The 24,423-nt window shown below is 42.5% G+C and overlaps 1 protein-coding gene across 2 annotated transcripts in view; it reads right to left on the bottom strand.

Annotated features, from left to right (window-relative positions):
• Positions 1-24,423, bottom strand: part of CLSTN2 (calsyntenin 2) — a 652,733-nt gene that overhangs the window by 309,475 nt on the left and 318,835 nt on the right. Inside the window, exon 1 of one of the 2 annotated variants that reach the window (XM_067737668.1) lies at positions 19,791-19,944. The exons of the other annotated variant lie outside the window; for it this stretch is intronic. Within the exon in view, the coding sequence (XP_067593769.1) occupies positions 19,791-19,908 (118 nt within the window). The 5' untranslated portion in view covers positions 19,909-19,944. Of the gene's footprint in view, positions 1-19,790; positions 19,945-24,423 lie in introns of those variants that run through there. 2 annotated transcript variants of the gene reach the window in all.

Consider the following 24,423-nt stretch of genomic DNA (forward strand, 5'->3'; position numbering starts at 1 on the left):
GGAAGGAGCAGTGACACCATAGGAGGCTGAACCAGACCTACCTGCTAGTGTTGGAGGGTCTCCTGCAGAGGTGGGGGTGGCTGTGGCTCACCTAGGGGACAAGGACACTGGCAGCAGAAGTTCTGGGAAGTACTCCTTGGCGTGAGCCCTCCTGGAGTCCATCATTAGCCCCACCAAAGAGCCTGTAGGCACCAGTGCTGGGTCACCCGAGGCCAAACAACCAACAGGGAGGGAACTCAGCCCCACCCATCAGCAGACAAGTGGATTAAAGTTTTATTGAGCTCTGTCCACCAGAGCAACACCCAGCTCTACCCACCACCAGTCCCTCCCATCAGGAAGCTTGCACAAGCCTCTTAGATAACCTCATCTACCAGGGGGGAACCAGCAGAAGCAACAAGAACTACAATCCTACAGCCTTTGGAATGAAAACCACATTCACAGAAAGATAGACAAAATGAAAAGGCAGAGGACTATGTACCAGATGAAGGAACAAGATAAAACCCCAGAAAAACAATTAAATGAAGTGGAGATAGGCAACCTTCCAGAAAAAGAATTCAAAATGATGATAGTGAAGATGATCCAGGACCTTGGAAAAAGAAAGGAGGCAAAGATCGAGAAGATGCAAGAAATGTTTAACAAAGACTTAGAAGAATTAAAGAAGAAGCAATCAGAGATGACCAATCCAAGAGCTGAAATGAAAAATACACTAGAAGGAATCAATAGCAGAATAATTGAGGGAGAAGAACGGATAAGTGACCTGGAAGACAGAATGGTGGAATTCACTGCCATGGAAGAGAATAAAGAAAAAAGAATGAAAAGAAGTGAAGACAGCCTAAGAGACCTCTGGGACAACATTAAATGCATCAACATTCACATTATAGGAGTCCTGGAAGGAGAGGAGAGAGAGAAAGGACCTGAGAAAATATTTGAAGAGATTACAGTCGAAAACTTCCCTAACATGGGAAAGGAAATATCCACCCAATGTCCAGGAAGCACAGAGAGTCCCAGGCAGGATAAACCCAAGGAAAAATGTGCTGAGACCTATAGTAATCAAACTGATAAGAATTAAAGACAAAGAAAAATTATTAAAAGCAACAAGGGAAAAATAACACACAAGGGAACGCCCATAAGGTTAACAGCTGATTTCTCAGCAGAAACTCTAAAGCCAGAAGGGAGTGGCAAGATATATTTAAAGTGATGAAGAGGAAAAAACTACAACTAAGATTACTCTACCTGGCAAGGATCTCGTTCAGATTTGATGGAGAAATAAAAAGCTTTACAGACAAGCAAAAGCTAAGAGAATTCAGCACCATCAAACCAGCTCTACAACAAATGCTAAAGGAACTTCTCTAAGTGGGAAACACAAAAGAAGAAAAGGACCTACAAAACTAAACTCAAAACTCTTAAGAGAACTGTAATAGGAACATACATATCGATAATCACCTAAAACATGAATGGATTAAATGCTCCAACCAAAAGACACAGTGTTGCTGACTGGATACAAAAACAAGGCCTATATATATGCTATCTACAAGAGACCCACTTAAGACCTAGGGACACATACAGACTGAAAGTGAGGGGATGGAAAAAGATATTCCATGCAAGTGGAAATCAAAAGAAAGCTAGAGTAGCAATACTCATATCAGACAAAATAGACTTTGAAATAAAGACTATTAGAAGAGACAAAGGAGGACACTGCATAATGATCAAGGGATTAATCCAAGAAGAAGATATAACAATTGGAAATATTTATGCACCCAACATAGGAGCACCTCAATACGTAAGACAAATGCTAACAGCCATAAAAGGGGAAATTGACAGTAACACAGTCATAGTAGGGGACTTTAACACCCCATTTTCACCAATGGACAGATCAACCAAAATGAAAATAAATAAGGAAACACAAACATTAAATGACACAATAGACCAGACAGATTTAGTTGATATTTATAGAACTTTCCATACCAAAACAGCAGATTACACTTTCTTCTCAAGTGCATATGGCACATTCTCCAGGATAGATCACATCTTGGGTCACAAACCAAGCCTCAGTAAATTTAAGAAAATTGAAATCATATCTAGCATCTTTTCTGACCACAACACTATGGGATTAGAAGTAAATTACAGGGAAAAAAACATAAAAAATACAAACACATGAAGGCTAAACAATATGTTACTAAATAACCAAGAAATTACTGAAGAAATCAAAGAGGAAATCAAAAAATACTTAGAGACAAATGACAAGGAAAACACAATGATCCAAAACCTATGGGATGCAGCAAAAGAAGTTCCAAGAGGGAAGTTTAAAGCAATACAATACAATCCAATACAAACAATACAATCCTACCTCAGGAATCAAGAAAAACCTCAAATGAACAGTTTAACCTTACACCTAAAGGAACTAGAGAAAGAAGAAGAAACAAAACCCAAAGTTAGTAGAAGGAAAGAAATCATAAAGATCAGAGCAGAAATAAATGAAATAGAAAAAAAACAGCAAAGATCAATAAAACTAAAAGCTGGTTCTTTAAGAAGGTAAACAAAATTGATAAACTTTTAGCCAGACTAACCAAGAAAAAGAGGGAGAGGACTCAAATCAATAAAATTAGAAATGAAAAAGGAGAACTTACAATGGACACTGCAGAAATACAAAGCATCATAAGAGACTACTACAACAACTCTATGCCAATAAAATGGAGAACCTGGAAGTAATGGATGAATTCTTAGAAAGGTATAACCTTCCAATTCTAGCAAACATTTAGAAAAGAGCTAACACCCATCCATCTCAAACTCTTGCAAAAAATTGCAGAGGAAGGAACAGTCCCAAACTCATTCTATGAGGCCACCATCACCCTGATACCAAAACCAGACAAAGATACTACAAAAAAAGAAAATTACAGACCAATATCACTGATGAATATAGATGCAAGAATCCTCAACAAAATACTAGCAAACAGAATCCAACAACACATTAAGAAGATCATATCCCATGATCAACTGGGATTTATCCCAGGGCTACAAGGATTCTTTAATTTATGCAAATCAATCAATGAGATACACCATATTAACAAACTTGAAGAATAAAACCCAAATGATCATCTCAATAGATGCAGAAAAAGCTTTTGACAAAATTCAACACCTTTTTATGATAAAAACTCTCCAGAAAGTGGGCATAGAGGGAACTTACCTCAACACAGTAAAGTCCATATATGACAAACCCATGGCCAACATCGTCCTCAATGGTGAAAAACTGAAAGCATTTCCTCTAAGATCAGGAACAAGACAAGGATGTCCACACTTGCAACTATTATTCAACATAGTTTTGGAAGTCCTAGCCATGGCAATCAGAGAAGAAAAAGAAATAAAAGGAATACAAATTGGAAAAGAAGAAGTAAAACTGTCACTGTTTGCAGATGACGTGATACTATACATAGAAAATCCTAAAGATGCCACCAGAAAACTACTAGAGCTAATCAATGAATTTGGTAAAGTTGCAGGATACAAAATTAATGCACAGAAATCTCTTGCATTCCTATACGCTAACAATGAAAGATCAGAAAGAGAAATTAAGGAAGCAATCCCATTCTCCATTGCAACAAAAAGAATAAAATATCTAGGAATAAACCTACCTAAGGAGGTAAAAGACCTGTACTCAGAAAACTATAAGACACTGATGAAAGAAATCAAAGATGACACAAACAGATGGAGAGATATACCATGTTCTTGGATTGGAAGAATCAATATTGTGAAAATGACTATACTACTTAAAGCAATCTACAGATTCAAGGCAATCCCTATCAAATTACCAATGGCATTTTTTACAGAACTAGAACAAAACATCTTAAAATTTGTATGGAGACACAAAAGACCCTGAATAGCCAAAGCAATCTTGAGGGAAAAAAACGGAGCTGGAGGAATAAAACTCCCTGACTTCAGACTATACTACAAAGCTACAATAATCAAGACAATATGGTACTGGCACAAAAACAGAAAGATAGATCAATGGAACAGGATAGAAAGCCCAGAGATAAACCCACACACATATGATCACCTTATCTTTGAAAAAGGAGGCAAGAATATACAGTGGAGGAAAGACAGCCTCTTCAATAAGTGGTGCTGGGAAAACTGGACAGCTACATGTCAAAGAATGAAATTAGAACACTCCCTAACACCATAAACAAAAATGAACTCAAAATGGATTAAAGACCTAAATATAAGACCAGACACTATAAAACTCTTAGAGGAAAACATAGGAAGAACCCTCTTTGACATAAATCACAGCAAGATCTTTTTTGACCCACCTCCTAGAATAACGGAAATAAAAACAAAAATAAACAAATGGGACCTACTGAAACTTAAAAGTTTTTGCACAGCAAAGGATACTATAAACAAGACCAAAAGACAACCCTTAGAATGGGAGAAAATATTTGCAAACGAATAAACGGACAAAGGATTAATCTCCAAAATACATAAACAGCGCATGCAGCCCAATATTAAAAAAACAAACAACCCAATCCAAAAATGGGCAGAAGACCTAAATAGACATTTCTCCAAAGAAGACATATAGATGGCCAAGAGGGACATGAAACGGTGCCTAATTAGTATTAGTAATAATAGTAATTATTAGTATAATTATTACTAATTATTAGAGAAATGCAAATCACAAGTACAATGAGGTATCACCTCACACCGGTTAGAATGGGCATCACCAGAAAATCTACAAACAACAAATGCTGGAGAGCGTGTGGAGAAAAGGGAACCCTCTTGCACTGTTGGTGGGAATGTAAACTGATACAGCCACTATGGAGAACAGCATGGAGGTTCCTTAAAAAACTAAAAATAGAATTACCATACGATCCAGCAATCCCACTACTGGGCATATACCCAGAGAAAACCATAATTCCAAAAGACATACGCACCCCAATGTTCATTGCAGCAGTATGTACAATAGCCAGGTGATAGAAGCGACCTAAATGCCCATCAACAGATGAATGGATAAAGAAGATGTGGTACATATATACAATGGAATATTACTCAGCCATAAAAAGAAATGAAGTTGGGTCATTTGTAGAGACGTGGATGGACCTAGAGACTGTCATAAAGAGTGAAGTAAGTCAGAAAGGGAAAAACAAATATCGTATATTAACGCATATATGTGGATTCTAGAAAAATGGTACAGATGAACCGGTTTGCAAGCAGAAATAGAGAAAGAGATGTAGGGAACAAACATATGGACAAAAGCAGGGGAGGGGGGTGGTGGTGGTGGGATGAATTGGGAGATTGGGATTGACATATATACACCAAAATGTATAAAATAGATAACTAATAAGAACGTGCTGTATAAATATAAAATAAAATAAAATTCAAAAAAAATGCACTCAATACTTTTTCAAGTTTGCCATGGTTGTTTTGCCTTTCACTGTTGGGGTGTGATTTCCAGTGCTATATGCTTTTCTCTCTTCCACCCATTTACACTTTTATTGGTTCTATTCAACTATAAGATTAAGAATTTAGGAGCATCTACTCAGGGAACCACATATTCTCTGCATTCCCTCTGGAGATTGAGAAAAATTAAAGGACAAAAGGTTTGGAGGGTCACCAAGCCAACACTGAGTGCAGAGAGAGGGACCAGACAGTAGGATGATGGATTAAGCCACCCTCGGCAATCCAGCGCCCATGTTTCTGGTGTTAGGCTATTGAAGGGTGTCAGGTGCAGTACTGGAAGATTTGTTAAGAACACCCACGAGTCAAGTGGATCCGTTGTAGCTAGCTGAGCAGAGGCAATGCAGTATTGCTGTCTGCACGAGCTATGCCCACCTAGCGAGGGGCCCAAGAACCCTAGAGCCTAGTTGGCCCAGTGCAGGAGTGCTTTCTGAATGTACTGTTATAGTTCACAGGAGGGAAAACTCAGACCAGCACAGATGCCTCTATCTGTGTAATTTTTCTGGGCCTCTAGCCTTGACCATCCTTTTGATGTGTAACATTCTTGCTGACTGACACATTTTCCTTTTCAGGAGCTCTGTGTGGGAGTGGGAAGAATGAAGAAAATCTAGCCCTTACCTAAGAAAACTCAAAGCATTGATGGTTTTATTTTTCTTCCGGATAAAACTGGCTTTTCTTTCATATCTGAAGCAGGAGAATCACTCTTAAAAGTCAATGCCGATGGAAAGTGCATTCATACTGCACTTAATCACACTCAATGGAGACAGGCTAGCATGAGTCATTGCCTTTTTTGACAAAAGCTTGTTTTCTTGCCGGCTGGCCTCAAGGAGCCTCGGGTGGCCCCCACACAGCTGTGGTTTAGAACTGGACCCCATGGAGACTGTGCAGTGCCCCTGAGTCTCTGAGCCCTCCCTGCTCTGTTGAGAAGCTCTTAATCCACACTTTCTCTCTCCTACTACTGTCTGAGCCTCCGGAGGTGACACCAGCCTAGGACTCCCTCAGCCCCTGTAAGCACCCCCAGCAGGGCGCACCTTTACCTGGAACTGTCTTTGTTTCCACATCCGTCCCCTAACCAGAAAGGGTAGTGTAGACCCATGATTGAGGGCCTGGGTGTCTGCAGCTTCACAGTTTGGACCCAGTTACTGGCTCTGCCATGTACTGTGTAAATTCAAGCAAGTTATCTGACCTCAGGTGGCTCCTCTAAAAAGCGACAGTAGCAATAGTACCTCCTCATAGAGTCATTGTGGAGATTAAATGCACTACATGATGGCCAGCACATGCCCCCAATACTTCATAAGCGTTGGGGGTAGAGAGGTAGGGATCAAAGACGATCAGCTCTTCCGTGGCAGGGCTCTAAGTCACCTCTGTAACCTCAGCATCTAGTCTGACACAGAGAAGTCTCTCAACAAAGGCCTGCATGTGGAAGCAGGCCTGTTCGCTTAGATCTCCCCCACTGGCCTAGTTCCCGGTTAATAGCCATTGTTCTATGAGAACCATGACCAGTTCTTACTTTCTTCTCTCTCTGTCTGGTGATCCTGGGGTACTTCCCTAACAGGCTAGAGATTATATTTTGCTGGCGGGTCAGGGGAACTAGTGCAAGGGAATTGTCCTCAAAGGGAATCATCACCAACCATAGCTGATTCTTGTTATTCTAGTTATTCGCAGTATAGTTATAGTCAAGAAAGTCACCACAAACACTGAATTCATGAATACTGAATCATTGCCCTTAGGGGGAAATATAGGATTAGGTTCCTGAGATCCTCTGGTCATAACATTTTCATCAACTGATAAACATGTAAGCTTGTTTTAGACCCGTTTCTGTTTAAAGACACCGTACTTAATACATATCGTTGACTCATTACCATTGAACTCATGGCCAGAAGGACTAGAATTCACGCCTGAACGAAGCTCATCTAACACAAGTATTTTCTCCATAAGGGACACTAGACAGCATTTCAACACTATGCTTGGAGGCCATTTTAAACAGCAAAATCACCTGTCAAAAGCACAAAAATGCAAAAACCACAGCACTAAATGGACAATGAGAAGGATACTTGTTAACAAGATGAGTTGAAACACAAAGACAGAGCATCACCTTGTTCTACCTCAGCTGGAAACCGGTACATTAGGCAACTCAAGTTTTTGCCACTTTGCACGTACCCACAAATGACTGTGAAGGTATTGTGAGTATTGATATTGGGATTGCAAATCATTTTTTGCAAGTAGTTGAACTTGCAAATATGGAATCTGCGAAAGATGAGGATGGACTGTGTGTGATCATGAAATATGGATACTCAGTGTGGCATTCGTAATGAATGCCTGTAAACTGAGGCTTCAAATTTAGCTTTAAACTTTCCTTCGGGGATGTTTCTCCTTCTTGGAACCAGCAGCGAATAGTTAATCTGAATGTTTTATTGCTCGAGTAAGAGAAGCCTCACCACTCACATGAATCTGATCACCATTTGCCTTCATCTCAGCCATCAGCCCCTCTCGCTGCCACACTGTACATTTTTCATAGTCTGCTAGATCATTTCCAACACATACACATACATACACGTTTCATTCTCTGCTGGATCATTTTCAACTGCAAGTAAACATACACAGAAATATAGTATATACAAACACAATTATGTTGCGAAGTTTTTACTATAATCTCCATTTTCTAAATCAAGAAACCTAACCTCAGAGAGGTTAGGACACTTACTGAGGTCACACAGCTAATCAGGCAGAACAGGGCAACTATAACATCTATAATTTTTATAGCATTATCCTAATTAGCTTGGGTGTATGGTTGACCTTGAATAACTCCCAATATCAATGATAAGTAGCAGAGTAAACTCTAAAGACATTCTGATGGCTAAGATAAGCTATAAAAGATACATGGAGCTGACATACAATTACCAAAGGGACTGACCCAAAGGTGAGTCAATAGTGTAATACAGACATCACATTTGTGAGGTTATCCATTTACTGCCAAGGACATGTCCACATGTAGCTTAGTACCTCCCTACATAAACAGTCATGATGTAATAGGCATATCATGATTTTCATCAATGAGAAAGCTGATATAGTGAACCAGTTTTGAAAATAAAGATAATTATAGAGAAGACCCTTCTTTTTTATTAGCTTTTTTAATTTTAATTTTTTTATTGAAGTATAGTTGATTTACAATGTTGTGCCGATCTCTGCTGTACAGTGAAGTGACTCAGTTACACACATATAGACATTCTTTTTTTTTTTTTTCTGTTCTTTTCCTTTATGGTCTATCACAGGATACTGAATATAGTTCCCTGTGCTATACAGCAGGACCTCATGTAAACTATTATACATAGGATGGATAAACAACAGAAGACCCTTCTCAAGCACTCCTTGTCATCAGACAGCTCCCGGTAATCACATGGCAAATGTCAGAAGAATGGAAATTTCCAACATTTCGTTAAAACCCAAAGAGGTCTTGCACCCCATAGAAAACTCAAAGCTCAAAGATATTAAGATGGAAGTTTCCACAAAAGACATTAAAGGAAAAAAAAAAAAGATGAATAGGGAGGAAGTAATGGAATTTAACCGAACGTAGAAAAATTAATCCTCGCTTCAGGTTTGAAAAGAATATATATCACAGCAGCAAATGGGAAATGACAAACCTCCCATCAGAAACATGACTTTCATTCTTATTGTGTGCATTTACAGCTTTTCCAAGGATTTGACTAAAGAGAGCCAGAAGAAGAAAAAAGGAAAAGACAAATGAATTGGAAATGACCTCATCTATTATCTATGGCCATATGGAAGAAATAATGCCTTCCCAAAGCTGGGCCATGGATTAGCTGTCAAATAAAAAACCTATGTATAGGGCTTCCCTGGTGGCGCAGTGGTTGAGAGTCCGCCTGCCGATGCAGGGGACACAGGTTCATGCCCCGGTCTGGGAAGATCCCACATGCCGCGGAGCGGCTGGGCCCATGAGCCATGGCCGCTGAGCCTGCGCGTCCGGAGCCTGTGCTCCGCAACAGGAGAGGCCACAACAGTGAGAGGCCCGCGTACCACAAAAAACAAAAACAAAAACCTATGTATAAATACTTGACCTAAGCACAAAGCATTAAAGTAATTTCAGCTACATACCTCTGTGAGGCAGTCACCACCCAGGTGAAATTAGCAAGTGGGTAGTTAGAAGTCTCCACACTGGGCTTTCTTTTCCTCATCTCAAGGTCCGTTTAAATAACTTTACTAAAGGGAGCCTAAGACAATCAAAGGAGGCTGAAAATCTATGAAAATGTGTAAAAGAGGAAATTAAAAATGTGATTAAGCATTGGGGAAAGGATTCAATCAATAAGAAAGAATAACAAATTAAAACAAAGATGAGATCATTTTGCAACCAACATAGGAAAAAACATATAAGAATAGTGCCCGCAGAATCTATGAAAGGCAGAACATCTGGATACGATTAGTGGGAAAATAAAATAGTGAATCTGAAAAGAATAGATGTGGAGAATCTTAGAAATGTTTATATCCTTTTGACCTAGCAATTTGTCTATTGGAACTTCATCTTAAGGAAAGAATCTGAAATGGACAGTGATATTTTGGCACAAAAGTGATGACTGTAATAGTCTTTAAAATATTTATGTTTCTATCTGCAAAGGTTTGGAAACAACCTACATGCCCAACAGTGGGAAAACTGTTAATTAAATTGTGACACATCTATATGTCAGAACAGTTTGCAGCCATTTAAAAACACATTGTGAAGACATTTTTAATGCCATGGGAATAATTAATATACACAAAAATAATTTTGTACATAGAATGTGATCTCATAGCAGACACACACACACGCATGCACACACACAAACACAGACACCGCTACACAAAGAACGCTGGAAAGAAATAGGCTGGAATACCAACAATGCTTGCCACCCCTTGCCAGTGAGACTACCACCGATTTTAATTTTCTTCTGTATAAACAACTGAGCAATTACGAATTTAAAAGACAAGAAGATACTCTCATGACACTTATGATCTGCAGTAAATCTTTTCCATCATTTCTCCAAGTAATACAAGACCTTCCTCATTACACAGGCAGACTGGGTTACTGTTGATTATGTCTCGTCCACTGGATCATAGTTTTTCTACTTATTACCTAAACACTTTCCCTTATTAAATCATTTTAATCTCCTACGTGATCCCCAGAGACTTCCACTCGCAGCATGTACCAAGGGCTATTCATGGAGCACACACTCAATTCTTGTACAGTCTTTGCTTAGTTTGAAGCATGTTTGCTTTCAAAGTTTGAAACTGATCCTCTATACCCTTCTTCAACAGTTCCAGTGAGCGCTGAATTCAGTTTCATGAATATGGTCATTTAGGAAGCACCTATGCCTTTCTACATCACACATACTTGTCTCAAAAGCTCCTGGTGCATTAAGCTTGTCACCCCAGCCAGACCTGGGAGTGTGACATCCAGCTCCCAGCACGTAGCACGGAGTTAGGCATAGAGTAAACCCATGCCTGGTGTGTGCTTGCTGGCAAAGACATCCACTTCTTACATCAGAATGCAAATTAAACACAAGAAGTGCATTACAAATGTCATGCAATGGCTCTTACGACATCTTAGTTAATGATGTGTCTTTGATTGTCTTCTTGTTGGACTGAATCAAATAGAAGTCTCAAACAATCAGAAAATTTTAACCTGAGGACAGCCAAGTTCAAAAGGGAAGCACTGCAAAGCCTTGAGAAATACTCCTTTTCTATAATGTCAGGTCCAGCATATGTTCTAGGATGTAAAGCAGGGAAGACAGAGAATGGAAATACCGACCAGAAACTCATGCTGAAGGATGTCAAAAGGCCAATGATCACTTCTTTGCTCCTACTTGGGGCCTGGCAGAGTGACGGCACGTTCTCATTTCATGTCACTCAATCTGAAATAATCCAGTGAGATTGATGTGATGATACTCTTTTTACAGGGCTCGGTATCCGACTTCCACTCACACGTTGGAACAGGTTGCAACTATTCAATACATATTTTTCTTTAGGAATTAGTCTGATTGTGAATTTTAAATGCAGCATTTTTTAAACACTGGAGTATAGTTGATTTACAAAGTTGTGTTAATTACTGCTGTACAGCAAAGTGATTCAATTATACATATACATATTATTTTTTTAATATTCTTTTCTATTATGGTTTATCACAGGATCTTGAATATAGTTCCCTGTGCTATACAGTAGGACCTTGTTTTTTATCCATTCTATACATAAAAGCTTACATCTGCTAACCCCAGCCTCCCACTCCATCCCTCCCCCGACCCCCTCCCCCGGCAACCACCAGTTTGTTCTCTGTCTCCAAAAACACAGAATTCTTAAGGTTGCTTTTGGGAGAAGTGTGGTTCAAAATAAAGTTTAAGGTCCACCTTCATCAAAAGGGAGGGTAGGTTTGTAGTATAGTCTGAAGTCAGGGAGCCTGATTCCTCCAGCTCCATTTTTCGTTCTCAAGATTGCTTTGGCTATTCGGGGTCTTTTGTGTTTCCATACAAATTGTGAAATTTTGTGTTCTAGTTCTGTGAAAAATGCCATTGGTAATTTGATAGGGATTGCACTGAATCTGTAATTGCTTTGGGTAGTAGAGTCATTTTCACAATGTTGATTCTTCCAATCCAAGAACATGGTATATCTCTCCATCGATTTGTATCATCTTTAATTTCTTTCATCAGTGTCTTATAATTTTCTGCATACAGGTCTTTTGTCTCCTTAGGTAGGTTTATTCCTAGGTATTTTATTCTTTTTGTTGCAGTGGTAAATGGGAGTGTTTTCTTGATTTCACTTTCAGATTTTTCATCATTAGTGTATAGGAATGCAAGAGATTTCTGTGCATTAATTTTGTATCCTGCTACTTTACCAAATTCATTGATTAGCTCTAGTAGTTTTCTGGTAGCATCTTTAGGATTCTCTATGTATAGGATCATGTCATCTGCAAACAGTGACAGCTTTACTTCTTCTTTTCCGATTTGGATTCCTTTTATTTCCTTCTCTTCTCTGATTGCTGTGGCTAGAACTTCCAAAACTATGTTGAATAAGAGTGGTGAGAATGGGCAACTTTGTCTTGTTCCTGATCTTAGTGGAAATGCTTTCAGTTTTTCACCATTGAGGACGATGTTGGCTGTGGGTTTGTCATATATGGCCTTTATTATGTTGAGGAAAGTTCCCTCTATGCCTACTTTCTGCAGGGTTTTTATCATAAATGGGTGTTGAATTTTGTCAAAAACTTTCTCTGCATCTACTGAGAGGATCATATGGTTTTTCTCCTTCAATTTGTTAATACGGTTTATCATATTGATAGATTTGTGTATATTGAAGAATCCTTGCATTCCTGGGATAAACCCCACTTGATCATGGTGTATGATCCTTATAATGTACTGTTGGTAATCAAGACAGTATGGTACTGGCACAAAAACAGAAAGATAGATCAATGGAACAGGATAGAAAGCCCAGAGATAAACCCACACACATATGGTCACCTTATCTTTGATAAAGGAGGCAAGAATATACAGTGGAGAAATTACAGCCTCTTTAGTAAGTGGTGCTGGGAAAACTGGACAGGTACATGTAAAAGTATGAGATTAGATCACTCCCTAACACCATACACAAAAATAAGCTCAAAATGGATTAAAGACCTAAATGTAAGGCCAGATATTATAAAACTCTTAGAGGAAAACATAGTCAGAACACTCTATGACAAGAGTCTATAAATCACAGCAAGATCCTTTTTGACCCACCTCCTAGAGAAATGGAAATAAAAACAAAAGTAAACAAATGGGACCTAATGAAACTTAAACGCTTTTGCACAGCAAAGGACACCATAAACAAGACCAAAAGACAACCCTCAGAATGGGAGAAAATATTTGCAAATGAAGCAACTGACAAAGGATTCATCTCCAAAATTTACAAGCAGCTCATGCAGCTTAATATCAAAAAAACAAACAACCCAATCCAAAAATGGGCAGAAGACCTAAATAGATATTTCTCCATAGAAGATATACAGGTTGCCAACAAACACATGAAAGAATGCTCAACATCACTAATCATTAGAGAAATGCAAATCAAAACTACAATGAGATATCATCTCACACCGGTCAGAATGGCCATCATTAAAAAATCTAGAAACAATAAATGCTGGAGAGGGTGTGGAGAAAAGGGAACCCTCTTGCACTGTTGGTGGGAATGTAAATTGATACAGCCACTACGGAGAACAGTATGGAGGTTCCTTAAAAAACTACAAATAGAACTACCATATGACCCAGCAATCCCACTACTGGGCATATACCCTTAGAAAACCATAATTCAAAAAGAGTCATTTACCAAAATGTTCATTGCAGCTCTATTTACAATAGCCAGGACATGGAAGCAACCTAAGTGTCCATCAACAGGTGAATGGATAAAGAAGATGTGGCACATACATACAATGGAATATTACTCAACCATAAGAAGAAACAAAATTGAGTTATTTGTAGTGAGGTGGATAGACCTAGAGTCTGTCATACAGAGTGAAGTAAGTCAGAAAGAGAAAGACAAATACCGTATGCTAACACATATATATGGAATCTAAGAAAAAAAAATGTCATGAAGAACCTAGGGGTAAGACCGGAATAAAGACACAGACCTACTAGAGCATGGACTTGAGGATATGGGGAGGGGGAAGGGTAAGCTGTGACAAAGAGAGAGAGTGGCATGGACATATATACACTATCAAACATAAAATCGATAGCTAGTGGGAAGCAACCGCATAGCACAGGGAGATCAGCTCGGTGCTTTGTGACCACCTAGAGGGCCGGGATAGGGAGGGTGGGAGGGAGGGAGACGCAAGAGGGAAGAGTTATGGGAACATATGTATATGTATAACTGATTCACTTTGTTATAAAGCAGAAGCTAACACACTATTGTAAAGCAGTTATACTCCAATAAAGATGTTAAAAAAAAAAAAGAAATAAAAAAAAAAATGGTGGGTAGGCACCTGCTTTTTGAAAGGAGAGTCCCAGTGCCCAGGAGAGGACTGAGGCAAGGAGGCTCTTGTGGCTATATTGGGGGGAAGGTCTCTCATCTTTAGTGGTCAAACCCAGGGCTAACTTTGAGCTAGAAAAAGCTTTGTCATCGCACGTGACCTCATATCAGCAAAATGTGGGGAGAGGGAATATGTGGGTTGTCAGAGATCTGACTTGAACACATGGAAGTCAGTTTTTCAGATTCAGAATTTAAGGCTCTTAAGTTTCCAAATGTCCAAATGCCCTGGGTTATTTATTTGGAGGCAATAATTTCTGTTCTTCAAGTTTGTGCTGGAGCTGAACGAATAGGAGTTATAACTTTGGTTATGTGTCCAGTTTCCGAGAACCAATAGGCATGTAGCCAATGACCACTGAGCATTTCTATGCCTCAGTGTTCTCGCAATAAGCTAGAGAAAATGGTCTCTGCTCTGCCTCATTCGCAAGGATAACATGAGGACCACATGGGACATATCTGAAGGCTCGTCATAAAGTGGAAAAAATTTCTACATTCTTAAGCTATTTTAAATCACAGCCTTTGTAATTTTATAAATGACATGGGTCTGCTTCCCATAAAAATATACCCACCTATATAAAAATTGTACCCACAATTATTTCAGACAGTTCATGGAATTCCTGAAGCCACAGTGAGTCCTAGCTTGAGAAATTCTCTTGTGAATTACTTATGGGAAATTCTCATAAACTTCCTCCCCACAGGGCCCAAGACCTCCTCACCTCTACATGGAATAATTTTTTTTCTTGCAGGAAGCCAAGAAGATTATTTCCATCTCTTATATAACGTTTGCAAGGATCTGCATCTCTTCTTAGACTTGTCATGTATTTGTAACGAGAGGTGAGAACATAGGAAGTCTGCAAATATCTTGTGAAGAATCCTTCCTTATCTATTTTATGATTTCTAGAAAAAACTGGGGAGAAATGTGCCCAAATTAAGTAAGGGACCCACAATTTCTGCCCCAAAGATAGTTCCAAAGAAGGCAGAACACGGCTCCCTGACTGCTGCAAAAAGTTACCCAACTGCCCTCAACAAGGCCTGCCTATGGTTTTGAGAACTGATAACCCACCCTCATCACCAAGCGTGGGGTCTCCGATGCCAGGAGTGTCACTCAATCAAAGCCTCCCACATCTGTCAGGACGGTGACATGGCAACTGTCATGTCTGGAGGATGTGAGAAAAAAACAAAGACCGAAACTCTAGGTGGGTCCCTGTCTCCTGGGATCCAGAACTTCTATCTCCTTGTAATGAAAAGAATTCAGCTAAGGTCTGTCCCACGGAAGGGAGCCATCCCTGATTCTGGCAGCTCTGCAAACAGCCTTTCCACTTCCTGTTTCTGTCTGTGTTCTCTCTTGGTGTACACACCTTTCCCTGGGAGGAAGGGCTGGTACACCCACCTGTCAGAGGCCCCTGCTCACACTTCCCCTGCCTGCACTGTGCTGTTTTGAATTTTTTAAGTGAGTTATAAAAGAGCAATTATACAAATCTGATTATGTAACATCATAAACAAGTGTAGCTCCTGCCAACACTAATTAGGGGCACCATCCCCTCGGGTGCCACGTGCACGGCGCCCTTGTGCTTAGAGTGGCTGATGACAGGTGTCCTGGGTATGCCGATAGGTACCCCATGGAGGTAACTCCCATGCGCCACCCTCCCAGCCACTGAAGGACCTGGAGTGACCATGGCAGAGCTCAAGTGCTGACCTTGACTAGCCCCCATCTGAGCACCTCATCTTGCCCATGACCAGGATTTGCTGACTCTGTCATTGCAACTGGAACTTTGTGATCTCGAATCTGTCTTTTTCTCTCCGTCCCTCTGCCTTGACCTTGGATAGGGCTTCCCCTGTCCCTTGCCTGGTGTACTTATACAGGGAGTCAGAAGGATCCCGGTGATCAAACTCACACACGTGTAAACACGTGTAAACACTCTTAGGCAGGAAGGCACATTTGGCCAACAGCGAGATAGTTTAGGCTGAGGGCAGGGAAGATCCAGGGGTTGATGTTACCTTAGCACGTTGTCCTGGTCTCCCTGGCTGCCCCAGAGACACACGGGCCAGCAGATCCAGCCATCGCTGGCTTTCATGAAATGGGCTGGGTCAAGGCTGACCCTCCGTCAGCTGCCCACATATCCCTTCAAGTCTCTGAGCCTCAGCTGCTACTTCCCTGAACAACATAATCAGCTCAACGAGACGCATCTGTACACCACACTTTCCTAACTTGCTTACAGCTTACCGAGTTGCACTCTTCCTTCCCACGATCCTCTGCAGACGTGCTTTTCCAACTTTCACATAAGCCAGATGACCCAGAGAGCTTGTTCAAATGCAGAATCTGATTCAGTAGTGAGGGCTGAGGTCTCCCCAGCTGAGGCCCGTGCTGCTGGTCTGTGGACCACGCTTTGAACAGTAGGGGTCTCTGAGTGTTAGCATGGGACCTCTGACAAGGGTAGACTGCTCGCATCTTTACGCAGGATGGGATTTCAAGCCTTGGGCTTCATTTTAGAATCTGCTCCCTCTTTCCCCCGCTCTGTCCACTAAACCTGCTTGCTAATCTCCTCGTCTCTGCTCGGCTCTCATCTATCCCTGCTCCCCTCAATTCTGTTTCCAAGGTCTTCTTTACAAATGAAACCCACATCTCATTGTGTCACTCCCTTGCTTAACATTCTGCAGTACCTCGCCATTGTGCTTAGAAACCAACTTCTTTGTGTGGCATCTGTGGCTCATTAGAACCTAGCCCTGTCTCCCCACTGCTGTCTTCGTATCTCAAGCTGCTGCCACAGCAAACACGCTGTGGTCGCAGGCGTGTCATAGCTGTGTGTCTCCAGGCTTTGAGTGAGATGCTCTGCACTGAAACCCCTCCTTCCCACCTCCCCCTTCTGCACCCAGGCAATTCTTACGCCTCCTCTCAGGCATGGCCCCGAGTCCACTGCCTCGGAGTACTAGACCCATGCCTTCCTGTTGTTGGTTTACCCCTTTGTTTCCCTCATGTGACAGAGCTCCGTGAAGGTGGGAGCTGGGTGTCCTTTTCATCATGTACACAGGGTGCTGTTGACAGCACAGATCACAGGCTTGGCTCAGAGAAGGTTCTCAGTAGCTCAGAAGGAGGAGGGAGGGAGGGGAGAAAGAAGGATGGAAGGAAAGAAGAAGGGAAGGGAGGAAGGAAGGAAGGGGGGGGAGGGAGCCAGCAGCTGCTCTTGGTGACTTTCTTGTCTCTCCCCTTGCCACCCTAGTCAAGGAACCAGGTGTCCATCACCAGGCTAGAGTAAAGATGTTGTCTCCAAATTTCGAAACATTTTTAGCTTTTCCTGCCAAAATTTTGAGGAAAGCAAATTAGCTCTTCAGACTCTTACTCACAAAACATTCATTTAATAACTAGGCAAACTACCAAAGTATAGAAACAGATGCTGAATAAATAATATAGGCCAGAGAAAATTTTCATGGTAGAACATACTCATGATTATTCTTCCTCAAAAAATTTTAGAAATGTCAAACTCAATGGCCTGGCCCCAGAGGAGATGCCAAATTTTAGTACTGAGAACGATGACGTTACCTTCTGGTAATGTCACTCATTTGTACCTTTCTTCCTTCCACAGACTGCGCCTGAGTGCCTACCAGGCAGGACTCAGTGAAAGCCAGCCAGGAAGGACGTGGCACTGGCACTCACAGAGGGGACCACGCACCGACACATCCCCACACGCATGCAGCCCGTAGGGGTCACAGCCAACATGTACTTGGAACACATGTCACAGCATGGGCACCTCGGCCACACGGAGAACCAGCCGGTGGGGAAAAGGCTCTTCAGGGAAGTCGGCTGCTTAAGAAATCTTTTATAATTTCATGTCAGCTCTGGATTTATTAAAGGTCACCAAAAAGCAATACTCTTTTCCACTGAAAAACCAGGCTTTGAATTAAGGTCTGCCTAAAACCACATTTCACATTAATGGAGACTGTATGATGAAAATGGATTTTAATTTTAGTGTTTTCCTCTCAAGTTTGGGAAAAAGAGCGATTAATTAAAGAGAAGGCTTTCCTCTCTTTTCTCCCCCTGGGTGAGTTTTCACAGCCATTCAGCCTAATTATCCCTGGCCGGGACCCCGCTGCAGCTGAGCACAGCTCAGAGAAAGCTGCAGAGAAAATGCTGGCTGCAACCCCAGGGGCTGAGGACCTTACAGGGACAGTGGCTCCCATGTTACTCCAGGGGAGCCTGGAACAAACAGCATTACATCAAATGATTATGTAAATTTGACTTCTAAAATGTAATTAAAATAGATTTTGCTCATTTCTTCCCTATGAAAACTTCATGAAGCATTAGCCCCAGCTGCCCAGAAAAGGCACAGCCAAACAGTTATGACTCTCAGCTGAAACCATCTGACATAGAAATCTTCCTTAGCTTATTCTCCAATGATGGACTAACCCTTCCGCTGTCAGGGTTTGGCACATTCTTTGGAGGGCCCTGGATGAATGCGGTTTCTGGAAAGCGGAACCAGATCTGGCTCTCTCAGTGTTCCCAGATCCTGGTACGGCACCGGCACCAGTGCACTGCGCTGAGTGAATGCGTGATGGCTCAGACGTGCTTGCCGCCGGCGCCGAATGTGTGGCTCTCAAATATTGTCTGTCGTCCCAGTAGGTTGTCCGCTGCTCTTGTTTTGATATATCCCTCCACAGCACAGATTATTCCCAGGTTTCCAAGAAAAAATGAAGCAGGCTTTTTGCGTAAGCCAGCTGAGTTGATCTCTGAAAATGGATTGCTATTCGCTTGATGCAGAAAACCCCACAAAAGTCATGTAAATCAAGAGGTTCAAATCTTTGTGTCCACTTTACAAACACCCATGTGACTGCCCAGGCCATCAGGTTTGCATATCTAATAAGCCACCGAGGATCTGAAAGATGTCACTTTACAGGAGCAATGGGTGGCCTTCTGTCCCTACAGTGGTAGAGTTGGCAGATGTGTCTAGGGAAACAGTGGGGCTGGACACAGGGTTGGTGGCCCCCACAGAATGCTGTTTTTGCTGCACATGCTTAAAAATGCAAAGAGTGATGATAAACTTAAGGGTTTAGATGTAGAGTCTCTGGTCACTGAGCACATCCAGGTGAACAAAGCTACGGTATCTACAGAACTCATGGTCGGATTAGCCCTACATGAGCTCCACCTGCCACATTGAGATGATTCTTATTAAAGAAGAACAGATTGTCCCTAAACTCCAAGAGGAGGCTGCATGGAAGAAGAAGATACCCCAGAAGAAACTGTAGAAACAAAAACTTATGGCTCAGGAATAAATTCAGCATAAAATAAAAGCAAAGCAAAGTTAAAAAGAAAATTAAGCAGGTACCTCTTGAAAGGGGCTCTTGCTGTTTCTTAAATTGACATGATTCCGGCTGGTGTCTGGGGTCACACTGCTGTCTTTCTGGGTTCTCCTTGGCAGTCACAGGCCATAAGCCAGGATGCATGGCTGGGTTGGTACTGCTGCTGCCGCCAGCCTGTTGCCCTGCTGGGCGAGGCTCTCTGGTGACTGTCCTAAACTTAGGCTTTTCCAAGCCCCTCCCCGAAACCTGTAACCTCCTGTACTCCCACGTTCTCTTAGCTGGGACCCATGAGTTAAAGTAGTTTCCAAGAATGGTGAGTGATGAGAATATCTAGAATTTAGCATGTAATAGAGGAAAGGAAATAGGTTTTCATGCTAGACCACCTGGAGCACAAAGTAACTCTCCCTTTAGAAACCCCCTCAACCTTAATTTTCTCATCTGTAAAATTGAGATAATAATGCCCTCAGGTTTGGAAGACAATTAAATTAGAAAAAATCTGCAGAGTACCAATACTGTACCTGGGACATTATAGGTACCCAATATGGAAGTCATTTGCTGTTATCCCCCTAGCCCAAGTCATGTCAGCTAGTTAGACCGGAACCCATAGCCCTTGACTCCCCCTGACCATTTCCTCCTGAGGGCTCCAGCCCCCAAAGTAGTGTGGTGCCCCGTAAGCCCTCTGCACGGCATCTGCTCAACCCTCAGCTTTGTCAGACTTCTCAGACTACAGGCTGGACACATCGACTAAATGTTCTTGTGTGAGCTGCAGGGCAATTGCTCTGGCTAGAACATATGTCTGTGTCAATTTATCTTCACATAAGCTCAGATTTTCAGCTGGACTCATTTGAACAGAGAAGTACCTTTGGAGACAGGACAGACTCTCTTGAGGTTCTGTCTGTTGAAGTGACATCTTAACAGAGGTAGGGCTTGACTTGTACAAGTTGGCTGGCATCTCAGCCCTGCTGTGGCTCCTGGAGTCATAGAGAACGTACTTAGGAGAAGCAGGGTGGTGGGAGTGGGGGACTGTGGCCGGGAACAAGGAATCAAAGACCTCATGGGCAAACCCTTCCTCACACCCTCTCTCTCTTCCCATAGATACTGTGGTGGTTAATTTCATGTGTTATCTTATCTGGCCATGAGGTACCCAGATTAAACATTATTTCTGGGTGTGTCTGTGAGCACGCTTTGAGACGGATGGGCATTTGAATTGGTGGAGGACCCAGTACAGTAGATTGCCTTCGCCAATGTGGGTTGGCCTCATCCAACCCTTTAGGACCTGAATAGACCAAAAGGCAGAGGAAAGATGAATTTATCCCTTTTTTGCTGCCTCACTGATTGAGCTGGGACATCTCTTCTCACCCTCTCCAACCCTTGGACTGGGATTTACATCACCAGTTCCTCTGGTTCTCAGGCCTTCAGAGTTGGACTGAATTAAACCCCCAGCTTTCCTGAGACTTCAGCTTGCAGACAGCAGATCATAAGACTTCTCAGCCTCCACAATTACATGAATCAATTCGTTCATACACACACACACACACACACACACACACACACACAAACACACACACAGAGGTTCTATTTCTTTGGAGAACCCTGACTAATACAGATACTGAACTAAAAAAGCATGAATTCCTAAAGTGTCAGTGCTAAGTGGTCTCCTAGAAATCATCTGATCCACATCTGTCATTTCAAAATAGGCTAAACGGAGCCCCAAGGAGGGAAAGTGACTTGTCCAGGGTCACATAGTTACTTGATGGAAGTGGGAAAACCGTGGTTGAAACCTGACCTTCAAATCTGTGGAATGTAGCTCCTTCTATCTCCTCTGTGTACACGAACAATTTATCATAAACTAATCTTCAAACGTGTTAATGGAAGCCCTCAGTTGGAGAAATTCTATAAGGACTCCTTTTGTTCTTGTGAAGATCCTTTAGCGGTCGGTGTGCACAGGTGGAATTGCTGTGGCCAGACCTCAGCCCTGGAGATGGGAGATGAGCTGACACCCGAGTGTCCCTGGTGCCTCAGCCCCTCCTTCACATCCTAGTGTTCCAGCCATCCCTCTTCTGACTGCTGACGGATGTCTTCCACGTACTATTGCTGGAAGTTCTTAGAGTGAGTCTCACACGTTCTCTAGAGCAAGCCCACTTAATGCACCACGGCCCGGCGGAGGCCTGCTGCCCACAGCATTCCAGGAACATCCTTAGTCTCCTCCACCTCTGCCCAAACTTGCCACCTCCCCTCCTCCGGGCTGGGGTCCGCTGCTGCCTGCAGGAACCATGACAAGGTGTCTTGTTCCTGGCGGGTGGCACTCCCCCATGGGACCCCTGGGCAGTACGGCTTGTGTCCTTACTTCAAAACGGCCCCTTCGGTTTAACCTATTTTTCTGTGGGATGTCAAATCAAATGCTTTGTTCTGCCCCAGGAATGGAATGGACGTCACTGCCTCTCATCTCCTCTCAGACACCCACAGCCAGGTCTTTGAAGTTTGCCTCTCATGTGACCATCAGTTTGTGCCCTCAGATGCCTGGGAGGTAGCGGGTCTGAAACGTGCTGATGGCCGGAAGCCCCTACCGCTCATACATCCTGTTTGATTAGAAACGTGATCTCAGTCCTGGCAGCATGTTAGAATCACCTCAGAGAGCCTTTAAGGAATCCTGATGCCTGGCCCAATCCGGGCTCAATTAAATCAGAGTGTCTGCGGGTGTGGCCTGGAAGTCAGTGAGTTTGCCAAGCTCTGGGGAAGGCAGGGAGAGTGGGTCCTGTGTGGGACTAGCTGGGCTGGGGCGTGGGGAGCCTGTGGGGTGCTACGCCTGCTCTGTGTCGTCACTTCCTGCCACATAAGGGGGACAAAGGTTTTGTCTGGGGAGGGTTTGAGGAGCGGAGGTGTCTCACTGTCCAAGTGCCTCATGGCCCTCCACACACTGAAATGCCTGCATCTCCCACTCAGATGATACCATTCAAACAAAAACAAACAAACAAAAAAGCAAGCATGCCAGAAACCATTCGCAGGGGAGAACAGCAGCAAAGGAAATAAATCACATCATTTTGTTTCACTTTAGAGACCCAGGTGTTCTGTGTTCTCGCGCTTGTTTTTTTAAATGAAAGAAATCTGTCTGATATACAGGTTTGATGTTGATGGTTTTCTAGGCTTAGGGAAAAAGCGGCTTAACACCAATGTAGTTCTGGGAGCTATAAAGGTGCCACAGCTTTCCAAAGGTCACCTCTCGCCAGTACGGTGACAAGCAGGGGCACGAACGGTCCAGTTTGCCTGGAACTAAATAATTTCCCAGGACGAAGGACTTGTAGTGCTAAAACTGGGAAAGTCCCAAGAAAACCTAACAAGCTGGTCATCCCACCAAGAGGGAGGTCCTCATTGCTGAGTGGCTGGGTGTTCAGCGTGGCCACAAAGGAGACGCAGGGTTAAGAATGGACCCTCGTGGGGCAGACATCACTGACAGCCAAGTCATGACCCAAGGTCTGTGTGAAGGACCTCTCATGATCATCAGCTCACTTTTCTGAAAACCCACCAAAATCTCAATGGCATTCATTCCTAATTAGAAGGGAATCTTCATAAGCCTGCCATGGTGGATGTGTTCCCCACTCTGCATTTTCTGGTATCATTTCATAACTACAGCCCCCAGGTATTTGGTGCCAAGAATCTTTTTTTTTTTTTTGGCACATCTGGTGGGATCTTAGTTCCCTGACCAGGGATTGAACTCGTGCCCTTGGCAGTAAAAGCACCGAGTCCTAACCACTGGACCACCAGGGAAGTCCCTGGCTCCAATGATGCTTTCATCCATTATCCACAGTCCTTACAATAATTGAAAATAGCATTATTAGTCCCATTTTAATAACCGTAGGATTGGATCCCAAATCTATGTGAATCCACAGCCCGTGCCCTGCTTACTACATGTGCTGCCTCTCAGAAATAAGTGAGTGTTCCCCAGGAGATAAGCAGCCCCCACAGATGGCTTCTAAGGAGCCCAAGACCCCCTCCTGGAATCCCCCAGACTTGCCATCCCACCTGCCCAGAGGTACCCCCGTCACTCTCTGTCCATCCCTTACTTGGACTCATATATTAGTTTGAGATTTCCCATTGTCACTGAGATTTCAACATAGTAAGAGTGATAATAATAATAAAAGCATCATCATCGTTATTATAAGAATACCACCAACAACAGTGTTAAATGCATTTACTACGTGCCAGGCGTTTTGCAATGCATTTTACAACGTGTTTCATGAAATCCTCATCCTGTGAGGGGGGTATCATGACCACTGTTCAGTTGAGGAAACTCAGGCTTAGAGAGACAAAATAAATCATCAAGGTGTACACAGCTACTTAGGGGTTTCAAATTCACATGTGTCTGATTCCTCCTCCTGGCTCAGACAGGCTGGGACGGGGAAAGGCATCTGGAATGATGCTTTGAACTCATGGCAGTGAAAGTTCCCCCGCTAACAACTGCCCACATAGAACAACAATTATTTAGCAGGAATATCCTCTGATTGAAGGGGCAGGAGGCACATTCAATTAACATTTCATTCAGAGTCAAAATTCATGACTCTCCTGGGGAAAATAATAAAACGTCACCTTAATCATAATTAAAATTGATACCCAGCTTCCATCTGATAGGCATCTAAATCTATTTTAGTGTTATTAGTGTGG

This window comes from Pseudorca crassidens, chromosome 5, assembly GCF_039906515.1.
Source record: "Pseudorca crassidens isolate mPseCra1 chromosome 5, mPseCra1.hap1, whole genome shotgun sequence".
Taxonomy (NCBI): Eukaryota; Metazoa; Chordata; class Mammalia; order Artiodactyla; family Delphinidae; genus Pseudorca; species Pseudorca crassidens.